The following is a 12,618-nucleotide window of genomic DNA, read 5'->3' on the forward strand; positions in this document are numbered from 1 at the left end:
TTATTTTTAATTGTAAATTAATAACACAAAAATCACTGCACAGAAAAGAGCTTTCGACTCATGTCTTTGAATTGACACGTGCAAAACAGTGTCTGTAATGAGTCACGGTGGGACTAACCCACTCTGTGCATTAAAAACTAGAAAATTCTGTTGGATATTTTGCAGCTCACTTACAGAAAAAACCCCACAGGACTGAAAACATGGATTAATGAACTGGATTGGATCTATGTATGTTGAGCATATCATATGCAAACTTTAGGTGTGTGTCTGCATGTCGTTGTGTGTAACTTACGCAATCGTGTCAATCATATCCAGTCCCATCTCCACACAGCAGTGGGCATGGTCTGCCTTGGGTTGCGTCAGTCCGGACACACAATAGTAACAGTCCCCCAATATCTTTATACGCCTGCAGTGATTCTCCTGCGGACACACAAGGATGCCAAAAAATACACATCAGAACAAAACACCGTCTTGCTCTGGAGAGAAGCGTTTACTTAGGAGCATCTTTGCAGAAAGTCGTTCGAGACGCCAAACAACAGAAGAAACCTAAAAGTTTATCATCAAAACAGTTCATCAATTTTGCCAGATTATTTGATTTTCAGTTATTGCTTTAAAATGTGAAACATTCATCCATATTCCACCAGCATAAACCATAAATCAGTTCATGATCCTCACTTGTTTAAAAGGAAGTTGTGCTGATAAAAATGTTCAGATATTTTCAAAAATCAACCAAAAATATTCAGAGAATTGGGGAAAAAAAAAAAAAAAGCAAATGTTGCTGTAAAAAACGGATCTAATATGCAACTAAAATGTTTAAAATCAGATCCTTTTGGGATGGGCAGTATTTTTTACTGCAATACCATTTCATACCAATGGCTCTGGACAGGAGCCATTGGCAAGAAAATGGAGAAGCAGCAGATGGAGCTGGCGCAGTAAAAAAAAAAAAAAAAAAAACAGAAGTAAAACTTCTTCACTGAATATAGATTTTGAAAAGTTTTTTTTTCTTTTTTTACTTTAATGTGTGCATAAAAGCAGAATAGATTAAAGATCTATTTTAACCCTTTCATGCATTGTGTCCACTACAGTGGACGCCAATTTAAAGGATGTTTTCCAGTATATTTTTTAAGGGAGGATGGTATATTTGTAATTTTGTCACTTCAGTGGACATTAGGAAAATCACTCAGCACACTGCCACTCACTGAAGAATAAACTAACATAGTATAAAAAAAAATTCATATATACACATACATGTAACTAACAAGTTAACCTCAATGATAAACATGACAAGAAAATGATGCTAGTTCATTTTAAAGCATATTTTTTATTATATAAATATGACAATGTATTATTTTATAAATATTTCTATAGAATAGATAAAATGAATAAACTAAATAAAAAAATCAAATATTGAAGACAAAGAAAAGTGTCTGTGTACATGTCTGTAGAAGTAAAATAATGCATGTAAAAAAGTGTGGCATTGTTTTTTAATATTTCACGCATCAGAGGGTTAAGAGAGTGTCCTAGCTATACAGAGAAAAAGCAAGAGGAAAAAGATTTTTTTTTTTTTTTTTTTTTTTTTTTGCTGCTTTACCACAAGTAAACAATGGAGCAACATCAGGTTCGTGATGTCTCTGGATTTGCTTTGAAGCAAACAGCAGCTGGGTTCACTTGCAAGTAAACCGCACTGTTCACCTCTTTGGTCCACATCGTGCTCCTCCAAACAAACCAGACCAGGGTTTGTCTTAACAGCAGCAGCAGATAGGCCCTAAACCAACAAAATCCAAATTCATGGTATGGAAACTACTTAGTTGGCTTTTAATGCACAGTAAGACACGTTTAGGATTGATGTCTTTATGTAAAAATACATCACTGTGTTATAAAATTCCAACGTTTCTGGAAATATGTTGTGTCTTAATTTTCATATGACACCTTGAACATACAGTCGTCCTCAGATGTATTCATACGCTCAGTCCTACGACAAAGTAATAATAAACATTTTATGATAATTATTACATTGTTTTTTTAAAATTCTGGTTCATTCATTCATTATCTGAACTGCCTAATCCATTCAACAGTTGTGGAGGAGCTGGAGCTTATCCCAGCAGCCTTGGGTTGAGAGGCAGGGTACGCCTTGGACAGGCCACCAGTCCATCACAGGGACAGCACAGAGACAAGCATTCACACTCACTCCCAGGGACAATTTAGTAGGGCTGAGATGATATGCTTTTGTCCCGATTCGATTCCGATTTTTTTGGGTGCAGATTCGATTCAAATTGCGATTCTCACAATTTTCTGATATTGCTGATTTTTGTAGTTTAAAAACAAAAAAAATGTATGAAACTTTATATTTGCTCGTCATTTTCCTTCATTTCAATTAGGAAAAAACAACCCAGTAGCCAAACCATCATTCTGCTGCTATAATGCCCAAGAGGACGAGTAAAAAGATCAATAAAAAAAAATGAATAAAAATGACAAAAACTTTATAGTGCATTCATTTTATTTATTTTTTTTTTAAAAAATCAATTTCTTTTTTAATAAAAAAAATCCTGATTCCCGATTAGATTTTCCCACCCCTACAAGTTAGAGTTAACTAATTAACCTAACATGCATGTGTTTGGATGGTGGGAGGAAGCTGGAGTACCCAGAGAGACCACGCATACACGGGGAGAACATGCAAACTCCACACAGAAAGGCCACTGTTTGAGCCTCCTCCAGCCGAGGATCGAACCAGCGACATTCTTGCTGTGAGGCCACAATGCTAACCACTGTGCAGCCTAATTCTAGTTCTCTAGAAATAGTTTTTTTCATCATATTTACATATAAATATTATGTTGACCAATTAGTGTCCTGCGATGGACTGGCGAGCTGTCCAGGGTGTACCCTGCCTTTCGCCCAAAGACTGCTGGGATAGGCTCCAGCTTCCCCGCTACTCACTGCTTCCCCTTAATTGGCCTAGGCGGTTAGGATAATGAATGAATTATATTTTCTCCATTTGCTCTGCTGGCAAAGCTTGATGTCGCAGAATATTTTCTCTTGAGGAAGAAGATGAAGTTCAACAGAATTATTTGAAAAAAGCTGCAGGAGCTAAATCACGACACATCTTTGGACCCATTTCTACATTTCCACAGATAAAGCATCCACATTAGTGTACTTTGAATCCAGTTCAATGAGATATGACACAGTGACTGCACGGAAGCTGCAGTTGCATCCCTGTTCATGTAAATCATATATATTGCTTGTGCAACTGTTTGTGCATTTGTTGTTGAGGCCAACTCTAATTGCTCCTACATGCTCTTGAAGTAGAATCCCACCCACACATTCCCAGACAGATCCGTTATTTGTCACAGTGCACATTGTGCACAAACTCAGAGATGATGAAAAACATGCAAAAAACAAACAAATATTCAAACACATTAACACAGAAACACACAAAGAGCTGCATGGTCACATGTAAATATACTGTACTCCCATAAGGTTCCACACTCAGGCTTTCCTTTTGGCAACTGTAAGCATCACAGTCATCAGAGGGAATAACGGCAGAGAAAGCTTAGCCTGTAGACAGCCTCTGAGTGTCAAACACACACATCTACACGCAGATAGAGGCTTCATGACAACTGCAGGGTAAGAGGCAGGGCTGAGAAGAGAGAAGACGGGGTGCTCTGGTTTTCTGCTCACGGGAGCAGAAAGATTCTGGCGTGGGAGGATATGAGAATTCAGAACGTGGATGATTATCCCGGCGCTAGGAAAAGAAATGTGTGTGTGAGCTTGTGTGCATATGTGTGAACAGAAATCAGCTGACAGAAAGCCATGTTTCAGGAGGAAGCTATCCATGTCTGCCTTCATAAAAATTGAGATTTTAGAGTTCCCGATTTGAGGAAAAAGTGTGAATCTTCAGTTAGATTTGATGGATTTCTATCTTCATTTGTAGCTAGTTGAAGGTTGGGGTTAAGTGTGTGTCTGTTGTGGTTAAGTTTAGGTTGAGCCTGCGGGGAATAAATGTGTCGTGTAGCATACAGCAGTCAGACAGGCTCAGCAGCTGTGACAGAGCCAGTTTGAAAGTGGATTTCTCCCTTGCTAACGCGACAAGATATAAATCTCAATTAGGATGCAGCTGCCGCATCGCATACACACTCACACACACGCTCGCAATATATCCTCATCGCAACATTTCCATATAATGGATTGCTGACTGCTAGAGCACTGATAGCAAGCCACATATCACCTTGTATCTTGCTTTTTCTCCCCCTCTGTCGCTTTCCTCGCGTTAAGCCATGACTGATTGTAAAGATACAGAATTAACTCAAGGGGGATAATCCTGCTGATCATGTGACTTGTGTGCACGCGTGTGTATGTATGTGCTTGCTATAAAAAAAAAAAAAGAGAAAACTGTCTGAGGTATCGTGATCTGATGGCAGGATCAGTCGAGTATGTGGTGCACTGAGGAGTTTAATAAAGTCACACATATGAAGTATATACAGAGTTGAAATAAGTAAGAAAAAACTAAAGGCATTAAGTCATTAAAAAACATTCATTAAAGCTGATTAAATAAACAAATTTGATCTTCTAATGCAGCACTCTACTTTCTGTATCAGTGAGGAAATTGCTAGAAATTTTTATCTTCAGGAAGAGGAAGTGCTCTGCTATTGTTTTTCAGTTTAACTGAAATAAATAGAAATTCATCTTTTTAACTTTATGCATTTTTAAATAAAGAAAACTTTCTTTTTTTGTATTTTCTTGACTGCCTGCTTTCCTATGTTTGTCTTAATTGTATCAATAAATTTAATCCTCATTAAAAAGATTTTATTCCCTTTAAGGGGGATTAAAATCTACTTTAAAAATCTGACATACATAATATATTATCTTATTTATCCCATAACATATTAAATGTATGGGTGCTTCAATTCAAACTATTATTCTTTAATTTAGTCACTAAGGGGGATTTTACAAAAAAAAAAAAAAAAAAAAGACAAAACATCCTGCTGATGAATTTGTGTAATTTGGTTGATAAATAAAATAAAATGTAACATGTGAAATAATTAAATAACATGTAGGTTTACAGCACAAACCCTACTTTGGTAAAATAGAAAAAAAAAAAAAAAATCAAAAGGCAGAAAGGTTGTTCTGGGTTTTTGTAGAAATATGCTGATGAAAATTATCTTGTTTTGGCTTGAAAAACATTTATTATTAAAATTCCAAAATAACATTATTCTTATATTCTGACAAAAGATCAGCTCAAATGTGACATGAAGGAGATTTTAAAGCAGCTATTATTCATTTATTTTCTTAACCACTTAGTCCAGCTAAGGGTTGAGGAGAAGATGGACCCCAGGCTGACTCTCACAGATATTATAATTCCCAATATCTGACAAATGTTTACAGAGGTAACATTCAAATTTTAACTTGATTATTAGTCACATAAATGAGAACTCATGAAAAATGAGGACATGAAGGTATACTACACATAAGCAGCGTAGAACGAAAACATTCGATGATGTGCTTAAAGCAATACCGCACAAGTTTCTGACCATAACACTGTGCTTCTGTATTGTTTTAATGACACACTGACTGTCCCAGTCTGGAGCGTCACATTACAGCATGGGCACAAGCAACTGGGTATTAGCATACTAATAATTTTAAACATGTACCATGGCTGATTCTGCAAAGAAACACAAGAGCAAGCAAGCAGAAGAAAGCGAGAAAGTGATACGATAGGTTGTAAACTTGACAGACTTTTACCGGCTGAAGGAAGCTCAGAGACGAGACAGGATGCAAAACGGACGCTAAATTAGCTGTCATTAAACAGGCAGGCCAAAGCAAATCTGCCAAACTTCTGTAGTTTTACGCAATATTTCTTTGTAACAGGTGATCTAAGTGTAGTCGTTTAGTTGCATCAATGTGGCCAATTTACCTGAAGTCTTTACAAATTCTTCGTACTTAAAGACAATAAGTTCTTTTTTTTTTTTTTTTTCACCATTCAGTCGCTTCCAAACTTCTATGTACAGTTACAGAAACCAGTAAAAGTCTCCAATAATAGTCTCTTAAACTGACTGTTCATGTGAATCTTCATCAGCAGAGTCTTTATAGATCAAAGAGTCTTATTTTCATCCCACACCATCCAACAACTCTAACCTCATTTAATCAAGGCTACACACACATCACTGTAGGTCAAGATGCCGGTAAAGACATTGATATGTGACTGAAAGCAGCAGAGCTGGAACTGTCTGTCCTCTGTCCGAGCTGAAATCTGTGTGCGTTTCAGAGTGTAAGCGCTCTCACACACATAGATGAAACTATAAGGGTAAAACTACAGGATTGAGTGTTTTTATGGATTATTATTACATGCATTGTGAGGACAGAAATCAGTTTGCCGTCACTGCAGGGTTGTGTCCTCCTTTTGAGGACAAAAGTAAGTCCATATAAAATGAAGATTAAATGAGACTATTAAAACTTGGTTTAAGATTATGGTTAGGATTAGGCAAGTGGTGGTTGTGGGAGGATACGTTTTCAGGACATTTGCAAGCGTTAATGTAAACAGCAATATGTAATTGTGTGTGTGTTTCTTTGCATGTGTGTGTGCGCATGTGGCTCATGCAGAATTAATATGATCATAGTGGTTTGGCGGCAGATAACCTATCACTCACCTAATCTTCGTTCCCAGAGAACAACGCTACACAGGCTTACTGATCCACTGTACATACCACCGTGCACACTCTCAGTAGTCCCAACAGTGCTTTATCACACACACACTCACACCCACACACAGACTCACGCTGAAACAATCCACCTCCTCAGCCTTTCTCTCCCCTCTGTTTAAACATCAGTTCTCTCATCTCCCCTCCTCTCACCCATCCCATGCCTTCTCCTTCCTGACCTTCTCCTGCTCCTTCTCCACGTCAGTCAGTCTCTCCTGCTTTACTTTCACCATTTGGATCAATATATATATGGCTTGGCATATTAAATAAACTCCACGATGGAATAATACACTCGGTTTTCTGGGAGGTGAACAGCACACTCACACGTTACCAGCTGCAGAGTGTGATGGCTCAGGGGTTTTATTTCATAACAGAATTTAGAGTTTCAATCACTTTCTTTTTTTTGCCATTTGTTTTACTGAATAAACAAAACTGAGGCATCAAATCAAAAAATGTTTTAAAAAAATGATTTTTTAATTCATTTTTGAAGTTTTAGGAATCAAATTAATTAATTCCAGAAAATAAAACTTTTAATTAAACCTAATTTTAATTATTTTTAACCTCTTCTGTAACCTTTTTATGTTTGATTTATTTGGCTGTATAAGTGTTGTTTAATGTGTCCTATTCTGCTTTTTCTTTGCCAGGGCTGACTTGTAAAAAAGATTTTTATTTCAGTGTGATTTCTTTCCGGGTAAAATGAAAATGAAATGGGAAAAAATGCTTCATTTACTACATATTTGAATATTTAATGTTTAATATAACGTGTAGACATATTAATGCTGCTTATATCCAGATGTGCCAAGTCGAGATGATCCATTGTTTCCTGCAGATCAGTCTCGCGTTACAACATACACTAACCAGACACTTAATCAGGTTCACCTGCTCTCCTGTTTCTTAACACAAATATATCATCAGCAACAAGTTTCATCGAGTCGTGTAGACTGGGGAAGACAGCTTGCTGAAGTTCAAACTGAACATCAGAAAGAGGAAGAAAGGAGATTTAAGTGACTTTGAACACAGCGTGGGTGTTGGTCTGAGTGTTTACTGGTATTTTCACACACAACCATCTCCAGAGTTTCCAGAGAAGGTCTGAAGAAGAGAAAATATCCAGCGAGCAGCAGTTGTCTGGACCAGAATGTCTGGTTGATGTCAGAGGAGACTGGACAGACTGGTTGGAGATGATAGAAGTCAAATTAGCACTGGTTCCAGTAATCTGCAGAATAATCTCTGAACACACAACCCGTCCAGCCTGGAAGCAGATGGTCTCCAGCAGCAGAAGACCACAGCGGGTTCCCTCCTGTCAGTAAGAACAGGAAACTGAGGCTACAATTCACACAGACTCACCAGAACTGGACAATAGAAGATGGAGAAACGTTGCTGGTCTGATGAGTCTCCAGTTCAGTTCCACATTCACATGGTAGGATCAGAATCTGCTGGAAACATCATGACAACATGGATCCATCCTGCCGTCAGGATCAACGGGATGCTGGCCTTAACATCAGAGTGGCATTGTTGCTGACCATGTCCATCCCTCTCTGAGCACAGTGCAGCATCTTCTGATGGAAACTTCCAGCAGGATGATGCACCATGTCACAAAGCTCACATCATCTCCACCATGACGATGAGTTCACTGTCCTCCACTGACCTCCACAGTCACCAGATCTACATCCAATAAAGCAGCTTTGGGATGTGGTGGAACAGGAGATTCTCATGTGAGGCTGACAAATCTGCAACTTTATGATGCCATGATGTCAATATGGGGAAAATCTCTGAGGTTTGTTTACAGCACTTTGCTGGATTTTTCACATTAAGAATGAAAAGATTTCTGAAGGCCAAAGGGAGGTCCAAACCAGTACAGTAAAGTGGGCTTAATAATGGCTGTGTGTAACTGCTACTCATGTTTTTTCACAGAGCAAAATGTTGCAAATTCTCAAGAAAGAGGCTCAAAAGTTGAAGAAAATGATTGTACTGACTTGTCATATTTGCATTACACAAATGCAGCTGACATCAAACTAAATGATGACTCCATTATCATGCATATCTTCTCTTGCTATATCAGCATTACATGTCAGTTCTGACTATTCACTGTCCTATTAGTGAGGTAAACGCTAATAGTTCTGGGCTGTTTGAGGAAGATTTTAAGGACAACAATCAGATCAGATCCGACATAAGAAAAAGTAAGTTCTGGTGTTGGTAACTTAACTGATGTGTGCGATCAGTGATGTTAAACTCACAGCAGGATGATCCCTAAAAATCCCTAAAAGTATTGTTCTGGCTGCACGTTAAGTAAAATTTTTAAAGTGTGGATTTCTTTTCTTTTTTTTAAACAGCTTGTAGAGGCATCATGTGCCCAAGAAATACTAAAACATTTCAAGAGTACTACATTCATTTTATAGTGAAACAATGCAATTTTAGAAAATTACATAACAGATGAGCAAATAGGTAGATAAGAAAAGAACAAAAGAAATTAGAGTTCTATTTTTTATAATTTTTCATGTACATATAGACTCATTTATTTATTTATTTATTCATTTACTTATTTATTCATTTATTCATTTATTCATTTATTCATTTATTCATTTATTCATTTATTCATTTATTTATTTATTTATTTATGTATTTCTACATTAACATCTACAGATAACCAGGACTGGTTGAAAACAAGCACAGTAGCTGGTTCTTACATAGTCTAACCTTGTTCTGCTTTAGAACAAGGATAGAAATAATCACATTATCAGCTCACAGCAAAGACATTTTATGAAAATAAATGTTAAAATATATCAATGTAAGAATATTTAAGAATCCAAATAAAATCATTCATTCATTCATTCATTCATTCATTCATTATCCTAACCACTTAATCCAATTCAGGGTCGCGGGGAAGCTGGAGTCTATCCCAGCAGGCTTTGGGCGAAAGGCGGGGTACACCCTGGACAGCTCGCCAGTCCATCTCAGGGTCAAATAAAATCATATTGGCTTTCATTATGTTTTTTTTCTGTCTGTAAAGCGTCTTGAGAGGGCATTACCGTGATTTGACGCTATATAAATAAAGCTGAACTGAATTAAAAAGGTGAAATAATTAAATAAGAACATAAATACATGGAGACATAAAGAAATATTAGGAATGAATAAACAAATTAAAATATGTAATACTCATGTTCATACATAATAAAAGAAAAGTAGAATTATTTATTCTTTGTACCTAATCATTCACTTCAGATTCCTCTGTCACAGCTTACGGTATTTTGTTTTATTCATAACAGTTTGACTAAATTGAATTAAATCTCTGTTTGAAATAACAATGTGAGAATATCAGAGATTATGCTGTTCAGTATAATCTGTATCAGTCTGGTAAATATTTTCTGCCAACCAGGCAGGAAATCCATCAAGTGTCTGTTTCATTTAAAGAAATAAAAATAAGATTATCTTAAAGACAGATTTGGTTGCACATCAGTTGCACTTTGCAGACAGCAGTAGTGTCTTCACACAGCGGGAAAAGTGGGATGTAGTGTTCGGAAAACTCACCGTAGCCAGTTCATCAAACTTCCCAAAGAGTTCGTTGAGCAGCTTGACCAGTTCCTGAGCAGTGCACTGAGAAGCCAAGCTGGTGAAGCCCACAATGTCTGCAAACAGGATGCTGTCAGGAGGAGAGAGAAGAAGATTTCAATCCCAAGTGAAGAACTCGGCTCATCATGACAGATGATTTCTCTTCGTCTATCCTCCAGCTAAACACACTGAAGTTCTTACTTGAGTAAAAAAGAATCATCCCTGAAACAAACATGATATAAAGTACTGAAAGAAACATAAAATATACTCACTGCTCTCTTTATGTTTCTTCACATTTGAGCAAAAGACCCCAAATACTAGACAGAAGCACAGCAACTAGCTAATGCTAATCAGAAGTAAAGCAAACAGTGCTTAACTGAAAGCTTGTCTCTTTTCTTTTTTTTTTAGGTCAGCCACTAAATCAATTACACAGCTGAATCGCCTGCTGCTGGCTAGCTGATGTAGTGGTTGAGGAAGGTGTTGAAAGCCACTTAGCCCCTCATTCATTTGCTCAGAGGCAGGCCAGATGGCAGCAAAACAAGCTGTTATGGATCTTATTGACTCAGTGAAAAATCACTGCTCTCAGTGGAGCAGGCATTCAAGCTGGAGCTGGATTTATCTGAATTAAAATAGCTGACTTTCAGCCTTCTAAGTGCCTTATCTTGAGAAATGCTTTAAGGTGTTATTTCCTGACCTCATCTCGTTTGAGGTTTAGAAACGCTCCTATGATAATGCCAGAATGAATCATCTGTGGCGGCTCTATTTATGCATATGGGTGCTTGTCAGACAGCAGTGATAACTGTTCTATGGAATTATTCTGCTTGGAGTGATGATTACACAGCAGTTTTCTCTCATATTCCCAAGGCATATGAGCACATTAGGAGTTTTCTGCCACATGAGCCATTTCCTCCCTCTAATGCATGCCAACCAAGATACTTTATCTTCCTCCATCTAGTGCAGTAGTTGAGGGTCGGGACCCCCTTGGGGGTTGTGATAAAATTTTAGACACCAGTATAAAGAATATATCTAGCATATATGAAGTTGGAAACTTATCAGAGTTGTCAAAATGCAGAGATAAATCTGTGATATTAGCACCTTAATATTTAAACGCATTAACACATAAACATTAAATGTTAGTACACAAATCTGAATTTTGGCATTATGTCCCTGAGAAAAGTGGATTTTGAACATGTAGGTGCAGAATCCACCAAAAGCCACTTTATCCTCTTTATTTGCAAAGTTCTGCCAGTTTTCCAGCCTTCCATTTAGAGGATGGCTGCAGGATATTTGATACATCACACAATTAATCATTCGGCTGTTGTGTGGGGGCAGGGGCGCAAACACCAAGAATATCATTTTGGAGGTTGTGGCTAAAAAAGTTTGAGAACCGCTGCTCTAATCTAACGAAGTAAAACGGGAGTTTTACTTCCTCTTTAATTCAGAATAAAAGGTCATTCTGCTTTAAACAGATGAAAAATGACCATGTAAACATCTAATTTCTGAACAAAAAAGTCAGTTTGGAAGTAAGCTTGATGCCGAAGGAGTGTCTGGTTTATTCGCATTTTAAATCCAAATTGTTTCATTCCAGTCATGTAAACCTGAATTCTGCATTAAAGCAGCTCTATGATGCTATTTCTAGTTTTCTGAGCTTTCCACAGTGTTATAGTGTTGAATGCTCATCAGACATATGAGCGGCGCCATTTTTTTTTTTTTTTTTTTTTTTTTTTTATCAACTTAACGCATGTTTGAGTTTTCAGCACTCTCTACGTCCGGTCTCTATGGCAACGAAAATGAGTAGTTTTAGAGTTTTTTCTACTTCAAACTTTTAGTGACGTCCTCAGTGACGACTCAGTGATTGGTCGTCTTCTCTAGGTTGTGCACGTTCACGAGAAGAAAGCCACGCCCACCTTAACTCCTCTGTATAAATAATCCTAGCAGTTGACCAATCAGACGCAGCCTGCGGGCAGGGGGCGGAGCTTTCTCCGTTTGCTTGTTTCTGGCAGTGGCTGATCTGAGAGGATCAATACAATACAAAATGAAGGAAGGGGAAATTGCTGGATTATTTCTTGCCCTTCTGGACTCGCACATTAATATAAATTAGACTGAAATTTGCATCATAGAGACACTTTAAGTCAATTCCGATCATTCTGTGCTTGCTCGCTACCTTGTCCCGTCCCAATGATGCACACATTCTGTGTGTTGTTTTTAGTCTATCTTCCTTCTCAGCTGCTGAAAAAAAGTGACGTAGTATGCTCGTGTCAAGCTGGTGCTTCAAAATTATAATCAAAATAGCTGCAAAACTGTTAATTATTATGTAGTTTTCCATGTTATGCCCGAAAAGACGAGAATCAGGAAGCGAACTTAGTTTATTTTAGGTAGA

General features: G+C 37.5%; 1 protein-coding gene across 2 annotated transcripts in view; it reads right to left on the reverse strand.

The window, feature by feature from the left end:
* Positions 1 to 12,618, reverse strand: part of adcy1a (adenylate cyclase 1a) — a gene marked incomplete at both ends in the record, with an annotated part of 59,132 nt that overhangs the window by 29,597 nt on the left and 16,917 nt on the right. For both annotated transcript variants that reach the window (XM_079244893.1, XM_079244892.1), the window contains 2 exons: positions 293 to 420; positions 10,218 to 10,329. In XM_079244893.1, coding sequence (XP_079101019.1) covers positions 293 to 420; positions 10,218 to 10,329 — 240 coding nt within the window. The remainder of the gene's footprint in view (positions 1 to 292; positions 421 to 10,217; positions 10,330 to 12,618) is intronic.

Source organism: Telmatherina bonti (genome assembly GCF_933228915.1).
Source record: "Telmatherina bonti genome assembly, chromosome: 8".
Taxonomy (NCBI): Eukaryota; Metazoa; Chordata; class Actinopteri; order Atheriniformes; family Telmatherinidae; genus Telmatherina; species Telmatherina bonti.